The sequence below is a fragment of the Leuciscus leuciscus genome, assembly GCF_965113295.1.
Source record: "Leuciscus leuciscus genome assembly, chromosome: 15".
Lineage (NCBI taxonomy): Eukaryota > Metazoa > Chordata > Actinopteri > Cypriniformes > Leuciscidae > Leuciscus > Leuciscus leuciscus.
The window spans coordinates 34,699,119-34,724,036 of record NC_138739.1 but is presented as its reverse complement, the minus strand read 5'-3'; the positions used below and the strand labels follow the sequence as shown (position 1 = coordinate 34,724,036).

The 24,918-nt window shown below is 37.5% G+C and overlaps 1 protein-coding gene across 1 annotated transcript; it reads left to right on the top strand.

Moving 5' to 3' along the window:
- The first annotated feature begins 5,139 nt into the window (after positions 1-5,139).
- Positions 5,140-14,030, top strand: LOC309475943 (uncharacterized protein). Its single transcript, XM_082138927.1, has 8 exons — positions 5,140-5,695; positions 10,007-10,121; positions 10,217-10,338; positions 10,775-10,873; positions 10,983-11,179; positions 11,493-11,556; positions 11,650-11,712; positions 12,940-14,030. The coding sequence occupies exons 1-8, from the start codon at positions 5,468-5,470 to the stop codon at positions 13,756-13,758; spliced, it is 1,707 nt and encodes a 568-aa protein (XP_081995053.1). The 5' UTR covers positions 5,140-5,467; the 3' UTR covers positions 13,759-14,030.
- The last annotated feature ends 10,888 nt before the right edge of the window (positions 14,031-24,918 follow it).

Genomic DNA, 24,918 nt, shown 5'->3' with positions numbered 1-24,918 from the left:
AATTTTTATTAAAGTTTCCAAACAGTCAGATTTGAGAGATATATATATATAGATAGAAGTTTTCAGTTTAGGGTGCATTAAAAAAAGGCTAAATAACAAAACTATAACCTACAACATACTGAAGTGCTCATGTTTTCCTTTTAGATTCTTTGGTAGGTATCAGGTGTTCAGTAGTAAATCACTTTTTCGGCAATAGTTGAAATGGTCAGTAATGCAACTCCCACAAAAGCTAAGCCCCTCATGCTTAGTAAAAGCTCTACTAGTTTTGGAAGAACTGGCCTTTGATCTGGCCTACACGACTTAGTCTAGCAAACACACAACGGCTACTCTCTCTCTCCCTCCCTCATTCCCTCTCCCTCACTCCTTTCTTCCGTCTTTCTCAATTTGTTGCAGTGTTCAGGGGTGTCAAAGGACCCGAGCTGTGACTCTAAAGAAGAGACGGCGAGTGGGACATACACATCGGACGCTCTGACAATACAGGCTCAGGTTCCTGTGAGTTTGCCATGGCGACCAGCGGGCCCTGACAGCAGCGGGGATCACAGTCTTGCTGAGGAAGGGTGTGTGTGTGTGTGTGTCGATGAGGGGGTGTGGGGGTTATTGGGGGACACACGCCAGATGCCTTGGGGAGACGCCCTTCAGCTCACCAGCTGGGAGAGGCTAAACTGCCCCTCACGCGTCGGTTTTCGGCCTTAACGGATTAGAGTGTTTGTTTACGGCACACTTCGACTATCATGCGCTCACAAACACAAAAACAACAATATATAAAACAGTGCTTCTCAATTGGATTCAGGACCTAATACTGTAGCAAAACTGCTTATCCTAAAACATAAACATTTTCTTAAAGTCACCATCTCTGGGAGTACTTATTTATGGAATATTGCAGTGTTTATCATAAATGATTCATCTGTTTTGTTCACAACATTGTGTCCTCATAATGACATCTCTTCTCTCCTCATCTCCAGCAACTAGTAAGTCAGATGAGGTCGAAGCAATAGCAAACGACAACAATCTGATCAATTCCTCAAAGATTTTTTGTTTCAATATACTTCAAAATAGGGAAGAAAAGACAATCGTGACTTCCGTTTCATGCCGAATTTAACTCTTTCCCTGCCATTGACAAATTAACTCGTCATTTATGAGAAAACGCTTCCCTGCCAATGTAAAGTTTTTACAGCTTTCCTCGTTATCACTGATATACGGTAGGGGACGCTATTATATGGAAGCTTGTTTCCGGCACAGAATAAAACAGAAAAGATAATTGCGACATTTTATCTCACAATTGCGAGTTTACATCTTGCGATACTGACTTTATAACACGCAATTGTGAGTTTATATCTCGCAATTCTGACATCTTTTCTCAGAATTGTGAGATAAAAACTAGCAATTGCGAGCAATTATAAAGACTGACTTTTTTCCTCAAAAATGCGAGTTTATATCTCACAATTCTGACTTTATATCTCACAATTGCGTGTTATAATGTCCAGAATTACGAGTTTATTTCTCACAATTGCGACTTTATATCACGCAATTATGAGAATTTTTTTTCAGAATTGTGAGATAAAAAGTCGCAACTACCTTTTTAATTTTTTATTCTGTGGCGGAAACAAGCTTCCATACTATTACGCCTCTCCTGAACGAGAACAGAATCTCCAGATTAAAACACAGGCAAAAAAGAAGCAGAAACGAGCTATCGCATATGTAAGCAGATGTATATGAAAAATAATGTGATCATCAACAATAAACAGCATATAAATCAAGTGGAATAGGACTGTGCAAGCATTAGGGGTGTTGATGATCTTTCTGAATATGATCCAGATGTAGTCTTTGACAAAAACGCGATTTTCTCAGCTTTTTGCTTAAAAATGTTGCTTAAAAACAAAAAAAAACTTGCATGAAGCTAGAATAAAACAGATTTTTTTATTAATTTTTTTAACAGAGGGTCTGTTCTTTCTTTTGATATCTTGCATGTTCAGATATACATAAAACAAAATATTCTGGGAAACTTTTGTGAAAATGACTAAAAATGCTGGCGTAGGCTGTCTACACTAAAAAAAACTAAACAATAAAAATAAAACGCTGGTGGCGAAAGAGTTAAAATCGAACATTGACATTTATTAATATTAGCCTGAACTGTCCAACTCGATAGTTTCATGCTCAATTCATCATTAACGTGCATGGCTATAGCGCAAACCATATTCATCCTTGCTGCAGACTATATTTAATGTAGTCTGTGATGTATTTTATTTACCTTGCAAAATGTTGAAGTTAAGCGCGTCATGCAAACTGTCCAAGCGTCTCTACCAAGGGAAATTTGCGCCAATCTGAATGCTCTGATTTTAAAGTTGCCATGAAATAAAACTTCACCCTATCTGCATGTTATTGTTCTTATTGCAAACATTTACCAGTACATAAGTTCCACTTATTTATAAATGTTTTGACCTCGTAAACAAAATGTCAAACATAACCATGCTAGACTTCTCCAATCATTAAGTCCGCTTAAACCCCACCCCTTTCTTACAATTTAGTGGTGCAGGTATGACGTCAGAACCAGGAACACTAAAAAATGCTGGGTTGTTTCAACCCATGTTTGGGTCAAATATGGACAAACCCAACTGTTGGGTTTAAAAATGTAATTTAAACATTTAAACCAACGGTTGGGTTTGTCCATATTTGACCCATAAATGGGTTGAAACAACCCAGCATTTTTTAGAGTGTTAATTCGCCACTGCTTCCTTTGAGATTTTCCAATGTGGTTTTATAATGGAGATCTTCGATTTATGTGTAAAATAACGTCTGTGGTAAACATAACTCGACTGTACTTTGACGTTTTGCTCTACAGCATAAATTACACACCCATAATGAAAACGTGAATTTTGAAGCAGTTATGTTCATTTTTTAAAACGTACGTTTTTAATAACTAATTAGATAAGGAATTTTGGGGTGCGAGTGTGTGCAGTGTATGTTGTAGAACAAAATTTCAATTATAGTCAAGTTATGTTTACCAAAGGCTTTATTTTACACATAAAAAAAAAACAAAAAAAAAACAAAAAAAACATAATACCCCATAGGAAAACCTCGAAAGAACCAGGGGCAAATAAGACTTCCGTGTTCTGACGTCATTCCTGCACCTCTTTTGACCGCAAGCATGCATTTAGATCTGCCTCCAATCGACACAACCAAAAAACCAAGTCTTGGCCCACATTTTTTCTTTTTCAATAACGCGCTTTACTTGGATGTACTTGTGACTTTTAACATAAAAAAAAATAAAAAAAAGATATGTGTCTCCCTCCCAAACACACACACACTCCCTAAAAGTTGATAAGCAAATTTATTTTCCAATTCAGCATTGTTTTTCTATCATTGATCAGAATAGACCTGCAACCTATTTTTGGGCCACAACCCACCAGTTGAGAACCACTGATAATGCTCAGTTCAAACCCATTCTCTTTGTTATTGACTAGCAGCACAACAAACAGCTAAAGATGCGATGAGCCGACTGGGTAATCTCTGCAGGCAACTGTGATGTGATTACAGTCTCACATTGACCTGTAGAGGTTGAGTAGTCTGTTTACACCCAAAACCTGACAGAAAACCACCTCAACTGCACCTGAATCTGACTTTTACTTCAACACTACATTTGTGCTAATCTAATGCTAAGATGCTAATCTGTTATTTTACAATAGCTGCTTCACATTTACACCAAAGTTGATCAACATGCCCTTACAGCTCTCGAATAGCTAAAGTAGTTTGAATGTGTTACCTTTTCTGGGACGTGAACATCTGTGCGCCCCCTGCTGGAGGACTCCGGTCTCACGCGGCTGAGTTTTGGCATAATCTCAGCTGGCAACTGTGAGTAGTGTGTCACCCCTCTCACAGGCGCTGCTGGGGTTCTGTCACACACAGCACCCGCACACCATGAAGAAATGTCAGCAGTCTTCATCGGATACAATAGAGAAACCTGTTGAACAGAAACCTGTGGAAAAGAAGCTTTAATTAAAAATGTAAATGTTTATGTTTGTTATTCATTCAATTATAAATTCACAGACTTGTTCGTCCATCAAAATCTATCCATTCATCAGTAAATGATGGGTATCTGCTGTGGTGGTACTGGAGGATGTTCAGTGATCCTGATCTAAGAGAACTTTCTGATGTTGGTGATACTGCATCAGGAACTGATTGGATGATATTTAGGAGCCATCAGTTCTTGATGCACTCCCTTCAGCATCGAAAGAGACACCTATCTTTTCACTTTTACAAGTCAGTGAACAGTACTAAACTATAAGATAAATAGCCTAATATTGTAATTGTTTTGAGAAGTTTGTATAGATATTAAAGCTGCAGCTCTAAACATTTACAATCTGTTTGTTTGAGTGGCAAGATATAGTATTGCTGTATTGTCGCTGTTGTTATTATTATTATTTTTTTATTGTAGCATTGCTTAAACACATCCTGTACAATAACTATAACATATTGTACATTCACTGTTTTGTGCTTTGTTTTTTAAAAACAAGTTGTTCCACTGTCTTCAATAAAGTTATAATGATGCTTTACATTTATTTCGGAATAGAAATTATGTCTGCTCTGACACCAAACCTTTCACTTATTGCTACTAAATACTTTAAGATACTTACCAATTTGCTTAGTATTCTGACTATAGACGATTCGGACACAGTCAGCAACGTTAATAGTCTAGTCTCAGACTAGTGCATGTTTGAGCTGTTTTAAATTAAAGCAATTGCACTTACACATCTTAAAATATGCCAGTGCTATTGTTTTGTCTTAAGATTGACATCAGTGATGGATTTTTTAAGGCACATTTTAAAAAGCTACTTAAATATCCTAATTTAACTAAGGGCTAATCCTGGCTTAATCTAAGCCCTGTCTGTGAAACCAGGCCTAGAGATGCCACACTAAATGTCATTGCATTAGAGAACAAAATATGGATAAATATTTGTTTAATATCTTTAATGTTTTTAATATTTCTTAAATACCACTTGGGTTGATATTCTGAACGAAACGACATCTAAACATAAATATACCAAATATTTTGGAGGATACAACGTGGCCATGCAGTCACCACAGTTTTTGGCGCCCTCTGCCGATGAATTCATTGCAGCAGTCTGAGCTGAAGAGGCCTGGCGTAAAGATAAAAAATATTTTTTTTGAACAGTGACGCTAGTATATATGGTATAGAAAAGAAAATTAATATTTACTAGCGAAAATCAGCTAAAAAGCTAAGATGTTCTGCATCTGTCATGATGAGTTAAACTGCTTGATAACAATGAGCGCTACAAGTAGCTTGTGCTGCTGTCTAGTGGCCGTCAAATGCCATTGCATGGATCAGCACATGGAGTAACTTTGCTTCTTTTTCCCCGAACTGCAGTTTGAGAGCTTGTTGCGTTGTCCTTAAACCAAACCCAGCTACTTTTTAGCAAGTAAAAAAAAAAAAAAACACAAGGCAGCTAATATGAGCTCGAAGAGAGGCAAATGGAAACGTACCAAAAATGCGTACCAAAATCATTCGGATGGTTCGCCTTCACTAGCGCGATCAATAATCGATGAACATCCAAACATTGTACCTGCCGGGCGACAGTTAGAGAGGACACCTCCATCCAAAATTGAAAGAGTCACAACACACCTGCATCCCAGCAAACCAGATGATTCTCCAACATCAGAAAAAGAGCCATGTGGCCAGGTAAACAATCAAACATGCATACACAACGGAGGTATTTAATCAGTTGGCTATTTTTACAAATACAGGTGTGTAAAAATGACTTTAACAATGTGTTAAAAATGCGTTTGCTACGTGAAAATGTAGACTTTTTTTTTTTTTTCGTTTAGCCATATTACCCTTTTGGCCTGTCCTAACCTCTTTCCAACTTCTTGATGCATTAGCAAATAGTGGAAATAGACTGCTAGGCTTAATTTCTTTTACTTCTTTTTTTTTATGACCCCTATGAATATAATTTTTTATTTTTTTTTATTCTTGTTTTGTATGGTTTTTGACGTAGCCTAATTATTAAATGACCATGACACTGCAACAATAAAAACATGATGTGTTTTATATGTATTTTTATTTATTTCTGAATATGTATAATTATAAATAAAATAATAAAAACAATGTAATATTTACCGTGGCCGAGAGCGCTCTGCAACTGAAAAAAACAAAACAAAACAACAACATGCAAATAGAAAAAATACTAGCAAATTAAGAAAACATCTTTATCAGTTTGACAACACATGTGTGCTCCAAATACTCAAAACACAACCAAATACAGAAATATGCTGCAAAATACTCACAACGTAACTAAATACAGAAAGGTGCTGTAAATACTCACAACGCAACCAAATACAGAAACGCTCTGCAAATGCTCACAACAACGCAACCAAATACAGAAACACACTGCAAATACTCACAACGCAACATAATACAGAAATGCGCTGCAAATACTCACAACACAATACAGAAATGTGCTGCAAATACTCACAACGCAACCAAATACAGAAACGCGCTACAAAAACTCACAACGCAACATAAATAGTCACAACGCAACCTAATACAGAAACACGCTGCAAATACTCAACGCAACCTAATACAGAAACGTGCTGCAAATACTCACAACACAGCATAATACAGAAACGCAATGCAAATAGTCGCAACGCAACCTAATACAGAAACGCACTGCAAATACTCAACGCAACCAAATACAGAAATGCTCTGCAAATACTCACAACGCAACCAAATACAGAAATGCTCTTCAAATACTCACAACACAACAAAATACAGAAATGTGCTTAACATACTCACAACACAACCAAATACAGAAACGCACTACAAATACTCACAACGCAACCAAATACAGAAATACACACAACACAACCAAATACAGAAACGTGCTGCAAATTCTCACAACGCAACCAAATACAGAAACTCGCTGTAAATACTCACAATGCAACCAAATACAGAAACGCACTGCATATACTCCCAATCAGTGGTGGACGAAGTACACATACCATGTACTTGAGTTAAAGTAAAGATACTCAAGGTAAAATATTACTCAAGTAAAAGTAGAAGTGCTGCCTTTAAACATTCACTTGAGTAAAAGTACAAAAGTATTTGCCTTCAAATGTACTTAAGTATCCAAGTACCTATGATTTTTGTATTGCTATAATGTCCTATTATAATTTTTGTCACAAGACTCTTGCTTAACTCAGTCTACGTGAAGACTACGTCACTCTTGGCACATCAATCTATTAATAAAATGACATTAATTAGTCTATATATATATATATATATATATATATTTGAATTGAATACATTTTTTGTGTGTTTAATTTTTGACGGAAGGGGACTGATCCCATAAGGTATAATACATTTACAGTATTTACTGTACATATTTTTCACAAGCGTCTATGGTCATAATTATAAACATCCTAATGTTATGATACATTCACATAAACCTGCACAATGCCATTGAATATATATATACACACTACATTATGGGAGCAGCCAATTTCCCTACAAAATTAAACACCAAAACGTATTAATGCAGTGTTTCTGCTACTCCTCAGAAAAAAAAATGCTATTATATGCAAGTAATTTTAGTGTCAAGGTAATAAGCAATGTTCATTATGCGTCAGTATTTACCGATAATTGCTGCAATAATAGCTGCTGCTCTCTGCCCCGCTTAAAATTATTGCCAACACAAATTGTTTGGAACTATTGAGAGCTACACGAATCACGTGACCGCGCGGCGGCGAGATCACAGTAGGCTTGTTCGACTTGAAACGGCACACTGCACAGACCAATTGGTGAATGACATTAAAATACCGCAAGAGCGATTAGAGAGTAGACGGCTCTGTATGCTTTTCAATCGCTCTCGCGATTTCGCTCTATACTTTGATGTCATAAACTGATCGGTCTGTGCAGCGCCGGTTCAAGTCGAACAACCTTGTGTGTGTCGCAACCTCTTATATACTGTCTATGGTCGCAACTCTCATATTTAACGGCTCTGGTTCGCGGTTAGTAGATACCACCAAGGCAAGTTCAAAACAAAGCGCACACGTTGTAGGCTACTGTGATAGGTGGCTCGTTTGACCAGTTAAGTTTTTATCCACTCATAAATAAAAAGGAACGACTGATTTTGAAAATGTAGTAGAGTAAAAAGTAAGATATTTGACTTTGAAATGTAGTGGAGTTAAAGTAAAAGTCTTCCCAAATTTAAATACTTCAGTAAAGTACAGATACGCAAAAAAGCTACTTAAGTACAGTAACGAATTACATTTACTTCGTTACTGTCCACCACTGCTCCCAATGCAATCAAATACAGAAATACTCACAACACAACCAAATACAGAATCGCACTGCATATACTCACAACGCAATCAAATACAGAAATACTCACAACGCAATCAAATACAGAAATACTCACAACGCAATCAAATACAGAATCGCACTGCATATACTCACAACGCAATCAAATACAGAAATACTCACAATGCAATCAAATACAGAAATACTCACAACGCAATCAAATACAGAAATACTCACAACGCAACCAAATACAGAAATACACACAACACAACCAAATACAGAAACGCGCTGCAAATTCTTACAACGCAACCAAATACAGAAACGCACTGCATATACTCCCAACGCAATCAAATACAGAAATACTCACAACGCAACCAAATACAGAAACACGCTGCAAATACTCAACACAACCAAATACAGAAACGCACTGCATATACTCCCAACGCAATCAAATACAGAAATACTCACAACGCAACCAAATACAGAAACACGCTGCAAATACTCAACGCAACCAAATACAGAAACGCACTGCATATACTCCCAACGCAATCAAATACAGAAATACTCACAACGCAACCAAATACAGAAATACACAACACAACCAAATACAGAAACGCGCTGCAAATACTCTCAACGCAACTTAATACAGAAACGCGCTGCAAATACTCAACGCAACCAAATACAGAAATACACACAACACAACCAAATACAGAAACGCGCTGCAAATAGTCACAACACAACTTAATACAGAAACGCTCTGCAAATACTCAACGCAACCAAATACAGAAACGCGCTGCAAATACTCACAACACAATCAAATACAGAAATTCTCACAACGCAACCAAATACAGAAACGCACTGCATATACTCCCAATGCAATCAAATACAGAAATACTCACAACACAACCAAATACAGAAACGCGCTGCAAATGCTCACAACGCAATCAAATACAGAAATACTCACAACGCAACCAAATACAGAAACGCACTGGAAATACTCACAACGCAACCAAATACAGAAACACGCTGCAAATACTCACAAGGCAACCAAATACAGAAACGCACTGTAACTCAACGCAACCAAATACAGAAATACACACGGTATTGAGTATTTGCAGCACGTTTCTGTATTATGTTGTGTTGTGAGTATTTCCAGCTCGTTTCTGTATTTGGTTGCGTTGTGAGGATTTGCAGCACATACAGATGTTTTTTTTGTTTTTTTTTTGCTTGTGTTTTTCTATTTGCATGTGTTTTCTTCAGTTGCAGTGCGTTGAGCTTTCTTGGCCATCGGAAATATTGTTATAAATTTCAAAGATTAAAAGTACATTCTTTTTTTTTTGAGTGCATTTTGATTTGTTTTTTTTGTGTCTAGTTTAAAGCTACACATTTATCACATGAGAATGAGAAAAGTTTAATGATTATTAAAACAATATATTTAATAATTTGTGAATAATATTGTTGAGGTCTGTTCTTTCGAAGTTATAAAAAATAAATAAAAAATAGAATGATAACATTCATATTAATAATTATGAAGTAAAAGCTAGCATTTTGGCTTTATCTTTAGATTTTACTTGACATTAAAAATACTTATGTTATCATTTTAGCTTGCGATTAAACTATGCATTTTATTGTTGTTTTAGAATTTTCAAATTTTTAAGGATAACATTTCTTAATTAGTTCATTCTTTCCAAGGAAATAACTAAACGCATTTCTTGCAATGGATCAAATGAAGTTCTCCAGCAGCCCAAAGTTAAAGATGAGAGGATGTCCATCAGGAGGTCTAGTTCTACAGCTGCATCAGCATCAGGTGATTTAATCTGATCACTGGCATAAGAAATCATATTTCTGGTTCTTGTTGAGTATCATATTATTGCTTTAACATTCTCTTTTATGGATATACAGCTATAACTGGGAATGCAGACCCTGAATCCTTCATCCAGGGAATGCAGGGATACCAGTGGACAGACACAGACCTGGAGTTTATCTATCAAACCAAATTGAAAAAGCAAGTTCAACAGGCACAGGTAAATGAATGCATATTTTCAAAAATGAAAATTAGCGCACACTAAACACAGCCTACTATTTAAAAACAATACACGTTATGTAATGCTAAACCATTCCAACTGTAGCGAGTGGTGTCATGTTGTAATCAGAAAGAAAATATAGTTATTTACTATGTTTAATCCAATGTTTATATAAAAAATTAAAGTTTATATGTTACTTATTAATTTGCATGTGCACTTTTTTGCAAATATAATTTGTCACCTGGTATTCTTTGAACATAGAAATGTTGCATACTGTGAATGCATTCTGCATAAATTAGTAGTATGGTATTATGATATTTTGGACATCCTCACCTATTTTTCCCATTTATGCTTGTACTGATCATCTGAATATTATCATTGTAAGATTTTCTTTTTCAAGAATTGAATTGAACCAAGAGAACAATATTGTTTACAGCAAGAGTTAAGCGACATGCAGAAGTCTCTGAAGAACACGAAACAAATACGGGACATGGCCCTTGCTGCACGTGACAAAATACAAACAGAGCTCTCTAAGGTCTCTGACACATTTGCCATGCATTTTTCTCTTCAAACGTGCCATTTTAATAATGTGATACCTATGAAACACCTTTCTGATCTCAATACTTGTGGTTCTGGTGTTTCAGGTGCCGTCGTGCGAACGGATACAGCAAATTTCCATGGAAATACTTGAGAGGGACCACAGCTCTAGTCAGCTGGAAGGGCTTGATTTTAAAGCTCTTATTGTTAAACTGAAGGTTGCTGATGTGCATTGTACTCTTGCTGAGGAGAAGACACAGGTCAGCATACTCAAGGCGTTGGTGGAAAAAGCACAAGTAGTGAGGTATTAACCCAACAACTTGTACACAATGGTTTTGACATTTTCGAATGGTACTTACTTATGCAAAACTCGTTAGCATGATGCTAGGATATTGGCATGCGCTTGCTAACATGTTTTGAATGGTTTTAAGAACGCTGCCCACCCCAAACCCTTCTTGTCTCGTTCAGTCAGTGTATGTCTATGGGATGTTCTCTCCAGTTTTATATTGTCCACCTGGAAACTGTTAGCTAAATTGCTAATTTATCAATTCTACACTTCTCCTCAACAAGCTAAAGCAGATTAGCAGCATTTTGATTTACATTTATTTTATTTGTAGGGAAAAGGTGGAGCAACTCACGAAGGACATTGAGAAAGACAAGGAGAACATCAACCAAATCAAGGTGATTGCTTGCAAGAGCATGTCCTCATTGTTTGAAATTAGTATGCTTAAAGTGTTAAAAAAAGCACTAGAGATGATCCTTTTTTCCACAAAGGTAAATGTACTTGCGCTTACATCAGAAATATCTGCACTGGAATCCAAGATGTCCAGTAAAGAGGTTAGTGGATCACTTTTAACCAATATTTGCTATTGATACTATTAGCACTTTGCAGACATTCAAACAAAATAAGACTTAAAGGGATTGTTCACCCTAAAATTAAAATTAAGTCATCATTTACTGACACTGGTGTTGTTCTAATGTGTCACCCTGAAAAAGCACATCATTTGTGAGAAACGCGACATGAAATACAATGCCTAGAAATCCCCAAAAAGTATCTGTGTACCTTCTTCACTGAATCCAATATCACCGGACTGGAACTGTGTTGCGTGATGTAAACAGATGTAAACGCAGATAACTTCTTGTTACGACAAACACAACTGATATATTCACCTCAGAGAAGAAGGGTTCCTGGACTGTATTTCATGTCTTGTTTTTGTTAATCTTGATTTCTCACAACTTGTGTGTTTTTCTGTGCGAGTCTGAGTGAACTGTGACACTAATGGAGTCTCATGAATGAACGGTCGAGTACAGAAGACCCAACAGTCAAGGTCAGGAATTTAGTTAAATAATACATTCAATTTTGGTATGTTTTTTTCAAACTCTATCGTATACTTATGGTGGTTGAAGAGATTCCCCCTTCCATGTAAAAGTGCTTTGAGTGCCGAGAAAAGCGCTATATAAATGTAATTAATTATTATTATACCCAATACCCCCAGGACACTTGCATGAATATACAACATGTGTCGCATGGGATCATTTTGCGATACTTTTGCCTCTTTTAAAAAAAAAACTTGACGCTGGTCGCTATTCACTGCCATTTTATGACCGAGCGTGAGCGGGACATAATTATTTTCTTCTTCTTTTGTTGTTCATAAAAGAAAGAAGGGCATATGGCATTAGAACAAGTAAATTATGACTTCATTTTCATTTGAGAGTAAACTATCCCTCTAAGGACCGTTTACACCAAGGGCAATAACTATGATAACTGTAAAGCTTTAATAATCGTACTAATTCTATTAGAATAGTCAAGACAACACACAAGATTTAACGATAACGACACAGAGGAACAATATCATTGAATCACTTTCAGAACTATTTTTTTAACAATAAAAACATTGGCAGCCAATCAGAATCCACCCGACTTTAAAGAGCTCGAGTATTGAAAGCTGCAGACAACAAATCTGGAGTGCGCTTATAATAAACTTTATCGTTCTTGGTGTGACCGGGCCTTTAATCTGTAGCTACAAATTTATAGTCAATGACAAATACTTTTGGCTTGCATAGGAGGCACTTCAGTCAACTAAACCACGGCAAAAAGTCCACAGAGGCCCTAAAGCCTCCGCTGCTCCTTCTGCCCCTAAACCCCTGAAAACCCCTGCAGTCCAAAAACTCTCCAAAGATCCTGCTGCTCCTTCTACTCCAAAACTCTCCAAACATCCTGCTGCTCCTTCTAATCCAAAACTCTCCAAACATCCTGCTGCTCCTTCTACTCCAAAACCCTCCAAACATCCCGCTGCTCCTTCTACTCCAAAACTCTCCAAACATCCTGCTGCTCCTTCTACTCCAAAACCCTCCAAATCTCCTTCTGCAGCTTCTACTCCAATATTCTCCAAACATCCTGCTGCTTCTTCTACTCCAAAACCTTCCAAAAATCCAACTGCTCCTTCTACTCCAAAACCCTCCAAAAATCCCACTGCTCCTTCTGCTCCAAAACCCTCCAAACCTCCTGCTGCTGCTTCTGCTCCAGAACCCGCCAAACATCCCGCTGCTTCTTCTGATCTAAAAACCTTTAAAAATCCCACTGCTCTTTCTGCTCCAAAACCCACCAAACCTCCTGCTGCAGCTTCTGCTCCAAAACCCTCCAAAAATCCCACTGCTGCTTCTGCTCCAGAACCCTCCAAACATCCCGCTGCTTCTTCTGCTCTAAAAACCTTTAAACATCCCGCTCCTCCTTCTGCTCCAAAACCCTCCAAACCTCGTGCCACCCTAAAGGCACAGACTGCCTCAAAACCCTCCAAAACCACCACTGGCTCAAAGACCCTGGAGGCTGATGTTGTTGGCCTCCGCCGCTCTAGAAGAATCGCTGCAAAGAAAGAGAAGTGAAGAATTTGCTCAGAAATGCTCTATATGAGTAAAGTTCACCTCAGGAAGTCTTCTTCACGTGTTCTTACTCTCATTTATTACAAGCCTTGTTTTACTCTGCAATGACTTAGTTTAGACTTTTAGACCTAGAGGAAATATTGTGGTGCCCTCTAGTGGATATTTTGAGTTTAGAGTTCATGGACACTCAATGGTGGTTATTCACAAATCAGATGTACTTCTGTCAGAATTTACTTCACAGTTAAATGAAACTACATTAAAATGTCTTGAACATTAATGTGTTTTCTGTTCTTTTCTCCACATGTTAAGAGTGTGTTTTCTTTGACGATGAATAAATGTTTTTCAGACGTCTGGGTTATGTGTTGTAGAAAGCCCTGGCTTCTTCAGAATGTCTGAGAAGTTCAGAGTGGTCAGGTTTTGGAACATGGGTGCTTGAACTGGATTTTCCAGCAGGTGGCCTGCTTCCATCTACAAATTGTTTGTTTTAGCTATGTAGACCTTTGACCAGATCCTGCTCCTGGAGAGCCACTGTCCTGCAATGTTTAGCTCCAACCCCAATTAAACATAGACAAACCAGCTAATCAAGATCTTGTCAGGAATACTATAAATTTCCAGATGTGTGTTGAGGCAAGTTGGAGCTAAACTCTGCAGGACATTGGCCCTTCAGGACTGTCTTTAGACACCCCTGCCTTAGACAAATACTTTTTCATAAGATCTGGACAAACTCATTTCTTTGTGGTGCTTTCCTTTGCAAAAACTCACTACCACAAAATAACTAGCATGTTCTGGTGGCTGTGAGGACATTGCTGTGCAATTGCTGAAATGTTTTTTTTTGGTTGTTAGCATGTTGCTATTTTCCTGTGGCGTTTTGGGTGCTTTCTAAGCTGTTTTAGAGTGTTGCTGTGTAGTTGCCATTGCAATGCTGTGTGATTTAATAACATGTTCTATGTTGGTAGTTGTTCGCGCATTGCTATTTGGTTGCTCCTGCATTCCGTGTGGATTCTTGGACCTTGTTAGATGGTTGTTAGTGTATTTCTTAGTGGTTGCTAGTGTGTTCTGGCTGGATTTTAGGGTGTTCTGAGTAGTTGTCAGCGCAATGCTAATTTACCTACCAAGTCCTTAGAGTGCTATATGAGACGGTTTTCATCTATATTGATCATTAGCTTTGTATTACTACAAGTCACACTTAAGAACCACTCGCACCTAGAATGATAACTATATTTGCATTCACACAAATGGACAATTTTGTTTATTATATGTCCGTTTGCAATTTTGTCGTCTGATGCTTTAAATGCTTAATGGCTGTCAATGTTTTTTATCATATCATCAGCTGGAAAAAAATCTTTCTGAAAGTGATTCCAGCGTTATTGTTCCTCTGTGTTGTTATTATAGTTGTGGTGTGGACTTCCCTATTCCACTCATTGAATTAGAATGACGATTAAAACTTTAAAGTTATGTCCCAGCAAACACAGAACGTTCCCCTAATTATATGTATTTGGTTCCTGTTTGATTATTTTTTGGGGGGAACTAAATTGTAATGTTCTGGAACTTTCTTTTTAGGTTTTATTCTTTGCAACCATAAAATAATGTTCCCAGAATGTTGCAAGGAGGTTATTTTTAAATAACCAAAAAATATCTTATAGGCCTACAGAATGTTCCCTAATGGTAATTTTTTAGGTTATTATTTTGTAACCATGAAATAACGTTCCCATTATCGTCTTTAGTGTGAATGGCTCCTTCACAACTCATAAAGTTAGTTTTGATTGAATGTTGTTGGAGATGATATAATGTTGATTATTTTGTGGTGATTTTTACCTCATTATAATGTTCAGACTGGAATTGTACACACACATAAATGGTTGGAACATTGAAGGACTGTAGAGGAAACACATTAACGCTTTGCTGACTCAATCAGAGTCACCCGTTATTGTTGGCTTAGAAAAAGTGGATGAGAGACCGAGAGAGAGTCCAAATGTGGTTAACATATCATACGGCAGGGAACAACTTCCACAGGGCTTACATCAACAGATTTCTGCTGGATCAGTTAAAATCGGCGTTGAAGCCGGGTACACTTTCAAAACAGTTGATTTTGGAAATTTTGGAACAGAAGTTTTCTCAACGCTAATGTCTTCCAGACACTAAATGATTTCAGACTGTACTTCATCTTCAGCATTTCAGTTTGTATCTCACCAGCTTTGCTAACCACTTTCATAACTTAAATATAAGGGCTTTCGATCAATTAAACATTTGAATGCAGAGATTGAGGGAAGGAAGTTCCCCCCAATAATTAGAAATGACCACACTAAACAATATTTTATATTCTTGATACTGCTAAAAGAAGTTTTAAAAGTTGGATTTTTAGGCTGCTCTGCCTCAGTTGTCTAACAGCACTTGTCAATGTCAAAATGATTGTGATGGCTAATCGGATCAAAGGAGGCAGGCCTTACTGTTCACAGAAGAGTGCAAATTCCAACGCGGCACTTTAAGTGGTGAAAGAGTGTGTGTTAACATGTAAGTAGCTAATTTAAGTAATGTATGACAATTAATTATATAATATTTGACAGCAAAAGACAGTAATATCCAGTGATGCAAACTACTCAACTTTTGAATGCAATTTCACTGTTTCCAACTGAACACATGCTATTATTCCAAACCTCCTGCTGCTCATTCTACTCCAAAACCCTCCAAACCTCCTGCTGCTCCTTCTACTCCAGAACCCTCCAAACCTCACGCTGCTCCTTCTACTCCAAAACCCTCCAAACATCCTGCTGCTCCTTCTACTCCAAAACCCTCTAAACCTCCCGCTGATCCTTCTCCAAAACCCTCCAAACCTCCCGCTGCTTCTGCTCCAAAACCCTCCAAACATCCTGCCGCTTCTTTGCTCCAAAACCCTCCAAACATCCTGCTGCTGCTTGTACTCCAGAACCATCCAGTCCTCCTAATGCTCCATCCACTAAAAAACCCTCCAAACCTCCTGCTGCTCCTTCTGCTCCAAAACCTCCAAACCTCCTGCTGCTTCTTTGCTCCAAAACCCTCCAAACATCCTGCTGCTGCTTGTACTCCAGAACCATCCAGTCCTCCTAATGCTCCATCCACTAAAAAACCCTCCAAACCTCCTGCTGCTCCTTCTGCTCCAAAACCCTCCAAACCTCCTGCTGCTTCTTTGCTCCAAAACCCTCCAAACCTCCTGCTGCTCCTTCTACTCCAAAATCCTCCAAACCTCCCTCTGCTCCTTCTACTCCAAAACCCTGCAAACCTCCCGCTGCTCCTTCTGCTCCAAAACCCTCCAAATCTCCTGCTGCTTCTTCTACTCCAAAACCCTCCAAACCTCCTGCTGCTTCTTTGCTCCAAAACCCTCCAAACCTCCTGCTGCTCCTTCTGCTCCAAAACCCTCCAAACATTATGCTGCTCCTTCTACCCCCAAAACAAAACCTTTGGTCCCCCCAATGTTCAAGACATGGTAACATTCCGTTTTTTAATGAAATTGATTACTTATTTTACAATGTAAAGACTGATCTTTTCTTTATGTAAACCTATCATATGGCTTCAGAAGTTTTGGAATATTATTCATAAGTTGGGCGATCAACTACCTTGTGCTTTTTTTCATTTTTGGAGCTTGACACCAAAAGGTCACCATTCACTTTCATTAAGGAAAAGGGCAACGTGAACTTTCTGCTAAATATCTTCTTTGTTTTCCATTGAAAACAAAGTCATTCAGGTTCGGAATGACATGAGGGTGAGTAATTGGTGATACTATTTTATGTTTTTGGATGTACTGTGCCTTTAAGAGGTTAGAATGGGAAGTTATTTTACAGACAGACATTGGACAGTCTTCGCATGATATACCAAGATAGGATGCTTAACTATTTGAGTGAAAGATGCCTGCAAAAAAATGCCCAGCTGTACCAACAAGCTGTTTCCTGTGTCCAGACCCATCAAAGGCCTTTATAGAGAGACAGAACAGAGGGAACACACACTGGCATTAAATCATAGTCACTGCAAGGTGTCCTTCTGTCCAGTGTCTCAATCTAAAGCAAACTCAAATGTCACTGGTGACCTCATGGTTAAGATGGAAAGATTTCTTTCTCTTTGCTTTCACGAGTGCAGCCATCTGCTGTTCGCTCTCTGATTTCATCAGTGGAACATTGAGACGGACCCGGTTAAAAGGTGAATTCCTGGTCTTTGCATGTGTCAGGCTTTATGACAGGTCTTGAGGGTCAGTCTGGGCTTTACGTTATAAAATAAAGCTCTCCATAATAATCAACCATAAAATAAATTCACTGCTTGTCCATCAGAATTTTACATTCCTACAAGAAATATGTTGTACAAGTTCAGTGGTCTTTTGTCGGTATTGCATTATTTAATTCACTTTAACTATTGCACCCCCTCCCTCCCTCCCTCCCTCCCTCCCTCCCTCCCTTTTTACTTTTTGTGCGTATCTGAATCAAATTTGTATGTAGTGTGAACAAGGCCTTAATGTGTCAATGACTCTGTCAAATACAACAACCATAAGTTTCAGGATGAATCCTGTTTACCTTGCACATTCTGGAGGGATCGTGGGAAACATAGGACTCACCAATTGCTCCAGAATTATGCCGCCTTCATTACTTTGGTCAGATGGGTTTCACATTATCCCTTTACTGAACCTGAGGAATATTTGACCAAACAAATATGTTCTTGAAACATGGCCAGTATTGGACTCCGTGAGCTGAAGGACCTTGTGTTTGCTTTTTATTCTTGTAATTTTAGTTCTCTTGTCAGTTGAATGTAACACACATAGTTCAATGACAAAGATAAATAAATGAAGGAATCATGTGATTGCGAACAACCACCTTCTTTCATATCTTTAACGGCCTTTTTTGGTCTGCAATAGTACTTCATTTATGAGGCCGAGCTAGTTCAGGGTGCTGTTAGCATGCTAGGTCCTCATGAAAGCCTATTATTACGATGATAAATGCGTTGAGCTGGAAGCCACATGTGTTGGTGTAAGAGATTAGCTTCTGTTTTCCTAGTATTAGCGGTGAGTCCTCGAGTCCTCAGACAAGGTCAGCACAGGAGATTGCAGGCCCACAGAAAGCCAGCTGTCCTCCTAGTCCTATGGATACCACCGATCTCATTTAAAATCCATTGCGCCATTAAAACTGACTCCTGTATTATGAAACGACTAGCTCAGGGTCAGTCCTTGATTAATCAGCCACGAACTGTGATTTACTTCCAGCCCAAATAAAGCATGTTCCTTTGTTTTGGCTAGTAAGACTGGTAGGTTTTTGTATTAGAACAACCCCAGCTTCTTTGATCTCATACACTGATCCTTTAATTGTAGTCATTGTGCTCAAGGATTTCAAATTGACATGTTAAGGAATCCAAAACACACCTTTTCACTGAACCACACTTAGTGCACTTCCCATTGCAGCCACTAGAGGTCAGTGTGGTGCCAGAAGGGGCTTGTGTAAACTTTTGATAATTCAGCCAAGGTTTGTCTTGTTAGCATGGCCTTAGCATCAGCAATGAAAGCATTTTACAGAATCCATGTATTTTGATTAAGCAATTTTAGAAGTTAAAATTGTTACAACTGAAGTAGAAGTTTAAAATTGCTTTAGAAGCAATTATATTGCAGTCAATATTTTACCAGTGTGCAATTTGTTTTTAGAGGCCTCTAAAAATGTGAAATAGACATTTTTCCTTGTTTAGTGTATACATACATTTGTGATTGTTTTTAGACTAGGGCTGAATTCAGAATTTACAGTGTTGGGGGAAATTACTTTGAAAAGTAATGTTACAATATTGCATTACTCCCTGAAAAAGTAACTAATTGTGTTACTTAGTTACTTTTTATTTAAAGCAATGTACGGTTACTTTTGCTTTACTTTTTCTCACCTGGGCTGGGCTTGTTTGTTTGTTTGTTTGTTTGTTTGTTTTTTAATAAGAAAGAAAAGTTCAAAAGGACCCCTGTGGTGAAAATCAAGCTTTTAATGTTGTTTATATGTCTATGTGGTGTTTTTAATATGCTTTAAGTCAAACCATGTGCAAATTCATCAGTCAACACCATTGCTGAGTATTTTCTCTTCAAAACTGCAGTGATCTAAAGACCGTCTCAAACACACGGTTTGAAATCGCTGGTGTTTCTGATGTCACAAACTACCTTGTAACCAATCATGCCAACGTGTGATCGTCAACGAGTGGATCCCTGAGCTGGGGTGAGTGAGTGGAGGCGGGACTAATATATATATATATATATATATATATATATATATATATATATATATATATATATATATATATATATATATATATATTCATAGAACTGCGTATACTAAACGAGGCAAGGGTGTAGAGTTACATTTAAGCTATTAGGAATGAAGACTTTTTTTTCAAGGATTTTCTTTTTTTAAAGGAACCGTATGTAAGATTGTGGCCAAAACTTGTACTGCAATCACTTTCAAATTACTGTAGAGGGGTGTACATTTGAAATGAACATGATTTCTTAATGTCTAGTGACATATCAGGGCCATTTTATGATAAATTGAAATACATTTCTTACATACGGTGCCTTTAAATATGTCATTTTGGTGATCAAAGAAAAGTTTTAAGTGATTCAATTATTGACTACAGGAAGACTTTAAATGTTTAAGCTTCAGGCTGAAATAAATGCAATTCACGCCTGAACAGTAGAGGGCGCATCTCAAACAAACCTTTCAGCTGTGCTGCCATTCTGGACTACAGAAGAAGACTATGCAGGGGAAGAAAGTTCAACACACTTCAGCAATAAAAACAACAATAAAAACAAACACAAATGTGATGTTTAACCTAAGTAATTTTTGCTTATTCTTTGTATGGCTGAATTGGATCATGTAAGGTCTGCATCAAATACATTGGTTGATAAAGTGAGATTAAATGCATAAAGTATATTTGAGTTAAGATATTTAATTATTGCAGGTTTGTGTAATATTCTGAGTTAGTATTTTACTGTTTTAAGTAATGTTGAGCAATGCTGAATCTGGTTTTGTGCATGTGAGATGAGTCTAGAACTACAATAACATCATGTTCACACACTAGCTCAAACAACGTCTCTGGACTTACTCACGATTTCTCTCAACATGGGGACAGGGGAGCTGTCAGTCAATAGGCTACATAGGAAAACACTTACTTGAAACTGTATCTCTGATATTTTGTTGTAAATATAAAATAAATGCATTACTTTACTAGTTAGGCTACTTGAAAAAAGTAATCTTATGTAACTCGCATTACTTGTACTGCATTACCACAACACTGCATATTACTCTGACTTTTTCTGCCATATCAATGCATTTTTAATGGGTTTTTGGTTACATGCTTTTATTTGTCTTGAAACAGGCAGTTGCTAACAATTTCTAACTTGCAGATTTTAAATAAAGATCAAAAGAGTTGTTGGAAGATGCGACCGTGGTATAGTTTATTTATAACGTTTAGCTTTTTATTTATGGCGATTGTACTGTATTTAGGCTTCAAAATTCATTAAAAGTTGCTCTTATTTGTGAAGATTTTCTGCAGAAATCCTAAAAGACAAAATCTTTTTGGCTTTCTGTTGAGGGAACAAGGAACTAAACAAAAACTGAGCGCTTAATAGTAGTGTGTGTGTTGATTCATCCCACTTAAATCTTTTGAATCCTCTAAAAATATTAGATTCATTCATTGATTCAGAGATTCATTGATTCTGATTCATTCAGAAATTATTTCTGCAGAATATGTTATGCCATGCAGGGGTGACAAAAGTGAGTGTTTTTGAGTCTTATGAGTGAGTCATTGAATCATTCTCAACTGATTTGAACAAAGTTGACTAAAACAAGTTGTACAAGTCTACTAAAAACTCAAGAAAGAGTGTTATGCGTCATAAATGCTTTCCATGCAAAGGACACCAAAGCAGATTTATACATTTTTCCCTCCATTTTGTATGGTTTGGTTGACAGTAGGTCCTTGACTTGTTCATTTATAAGACTAAATAAAAAATGTCAATCACCGTCATTTTTAAATTTGCAATGCTCTAGTAGAGACTTTAGACCAGTCATTCCACCGCATAAAGCCTGCCCGTCTCCCCATGTAATGTTTGTTGTTTGGGTTTGGAGATGATCTACAGTATAGTCATCTCCTGAAGCCAAGAAAAATCTCATAAAAGTGTATTAGAGGGATGAAGGGGCTTAACTTTTGAATGTGGCGGCGGTCGCGTAAAGTCTGGCCAGGCGGTGTGAAGCATGCATAGCTGGTTCTACAAGTAAGGGAAGTGTGAAACCAGGCGTGCAGATGGCCCTGCCAAACCTGATACAATCCCAAAAATGAAAGCCCTGGTTCTGAGAGACTGTCTGACAGGGTTATTTGATGGTCTTCTAAAGTATCCCCCAAAATCTAAGCAATATCTCCCTGGAACTGATTATTTTAGTCTAGCCAAACACACTGTGGGTGTTACATTCAGACTACATTAAAGGAGTAGTTCACCCAAAAATGAAAACTTTTTGGACTCACCGTCTGAATTTACTCACCCTCATGTCGTTCAAAACTGTTGAATAGCTTCATGAAAGTGGTCCATACAACTTTTGAGCTATATTCTAAGTCTTCCGAAGTCATACGATAGATTTGAGTGAGGAACCGTCATAAATCACTGATATTTTATTTGTGAAGGATCATTTGTTCACAAATCGATCATTGCTACTCTCATTAACTTTTATGAACATACTACAAACAGCTAAAGCGGATGTCAAGATTTTAAGCAAATAATTTTCCCTCAAATATTTGTATTACTTTACAGCCTGGTTTCACAGACAGGGCTTTGATTAAGCCAGGATTAGACCTTAGTTCAATTAGGACATAGTTTTTATAAACGTGCCTTAGAAAAAACATGACTGATGTGTATCTTGAGACAAAACAATGGGACTGACATATTTTAAGATATGTACTGTAAGTGCACGCTGCTTTCAGTTAAAACAGCTCAAACATGCATTTTAGTCTGAGACTAGACTTATTCTTAAACCAGGGGCATAAGTCTTTAATTTTGTTTATTTTTTTATTTTAGAGTCCCCAGTCCCCATACACATTCATTACAGTGAACTGTTGAAATTCTTCAAAAAAAATCCTACTTTGTGTTCCACTGATGAAAAAAAAAAAAAGTCATACAGGTTTGGAACAACATGAGGGTGAGTATAATCACATCATTTACATTTTGGGGTGAACTGTCCCTTTAAATCCACGCTAGTCCTCCAGCAGCATTGAAAACATTCTTCTGCTAGTTGCACATGCGTGAGTTTTTATTTTCGCTTTAAATCAGAATAGGCATTTATAGTGGAGATAGTAAGCCTGCAGGACATTTATTACTCCAATATTCATATGACAGGAAACACACTGATATGTCAACAAAAAGATCTACTTTTCTCAAGATCATATTAATGTCTGTTTTTATGCTGAATGAGTTACGGAGCTAGCACACCGGCTAGCACATTTATTATGACATGCTCCATAGAGAACATGTGAAATAATGTTTATATTCCTCTCTATCGAAAATTATATATTTAATTTCTACTATTTATTAAACGCATAGTATCACATAAAAATATGGTAAAACAATTTAAGTGATTTAATTATACTCTTAAAGGAACAGTACACCCATAAATTGAAATAATTTACTCACCTTGGTTTTGTTCCAACTCCATATTTCCTTGCATTCGGTTTGTTCTTCACACCGTATGGCTTCCGAAGACTTGTAATATTGCACACAAGTCATATAAGCTACTTGCATGGCACTTTTCTGCAGTATGAATCACCATTCACTTTCATTGTATGGAAAAGTGCAGCATGGATGTTCTCCCTAACTTTGTGTTTCATGGATTAAAGAAAACAATACAAGTTTGGTACATCTTGAGGGTGAGTAAATGATGATAAAACAGACATTTTGGTGAATTATCCCTTTAAATTCTAAATAAATCATGTTTATCTATGCTTTTCAATTGGCTTGGTTGCATATAAGGCCTAAACGCGAGGCAGCAGGAAAGGCCTGAAGTCATTTGTTTTACTACTCCATGAGGAATGCTTTCAGGAAGAAAGTGGTTTCAGGAGGAAGGGGGAAACAGGAGTGTTGAACGAAGTCTCAAATGTGCACTGGCAACAATTTGTAGGGAAGGCAGTAGAATAAAGCACATGAGACTAAACATTTGGACAGCGTCTAAGTACACACTCTGTTCAGGATAGGAAGAGGGTGATGGGGGTCACTGGTCCAGCTGAGAAACTCTGAAACCTTGCATTCTTCAAATCCTCAGCCTGGAAATTCATGAGGTGCGCTTTGTTGCGTTGTGGATTATTTGCTTCCCAGTTACTCTGGAAAAATCTATTGTAACATACCAGGCACTGAAACCCGCTATCAGACTAAACATGTGAACATTTGGCCTTTCAGAGATACACAAACCAGTTTGTTCCTCAATGGCTATTGGATCTTGAACACTCAATAAGCATCAACTGGAAACCCTGCTATCTTTGCCATGAGTATCAGATGTAAACTGAGAGGTTGCTGTGGTTGTGTCCTTTTGGATGACGCTTCACTAGTGGTCTTGAGATGAGATCCCATGATGCACTGGGTTATGGATATCTAAAGAACTAGTAGTTTTCCTTTTTCTGCTTGAACTCTTTCAGCTGGAGCAGCTATAGCTCCATAGGAAAATAAGGGGGTGTCTACACAATACCGTTTTCAACTAAAAATGGAAAACTTTTTCTGCATTTTGGCCGTTTGTTTACCTGACAATGGCGTTTTGGAGGCCTGAAAATGCAAACTTTTGAAAACGGGTTTCAAAGTGCAATTTTTAAACTCCCCTTAAGTTTTAGCTTAAGTTTAGTTGGCTCTTATTCGTCCCAATAGGACCTGTGCTTTTAAATGTTAAACTGACACCTACTGGCCTGGATGTACATATGAAGTTCATTCACCAATTACTGCCTACACACTTTGATTTATCTCAATTTTATTTATTTTTTATTTTTTTATTTTATTTTTTACATATCATTTTTATTGTTTATATAAGGGGTCAAGCATCTGTAGCCCACTATTGTATCTTCTGGTTTTATTATTTTATTATTATATGGCACCCCTATGAACCATACATAGGTAAATTGTGAAATTTGGCACCCTGATTGTGGCTTTCCTGGATAGTA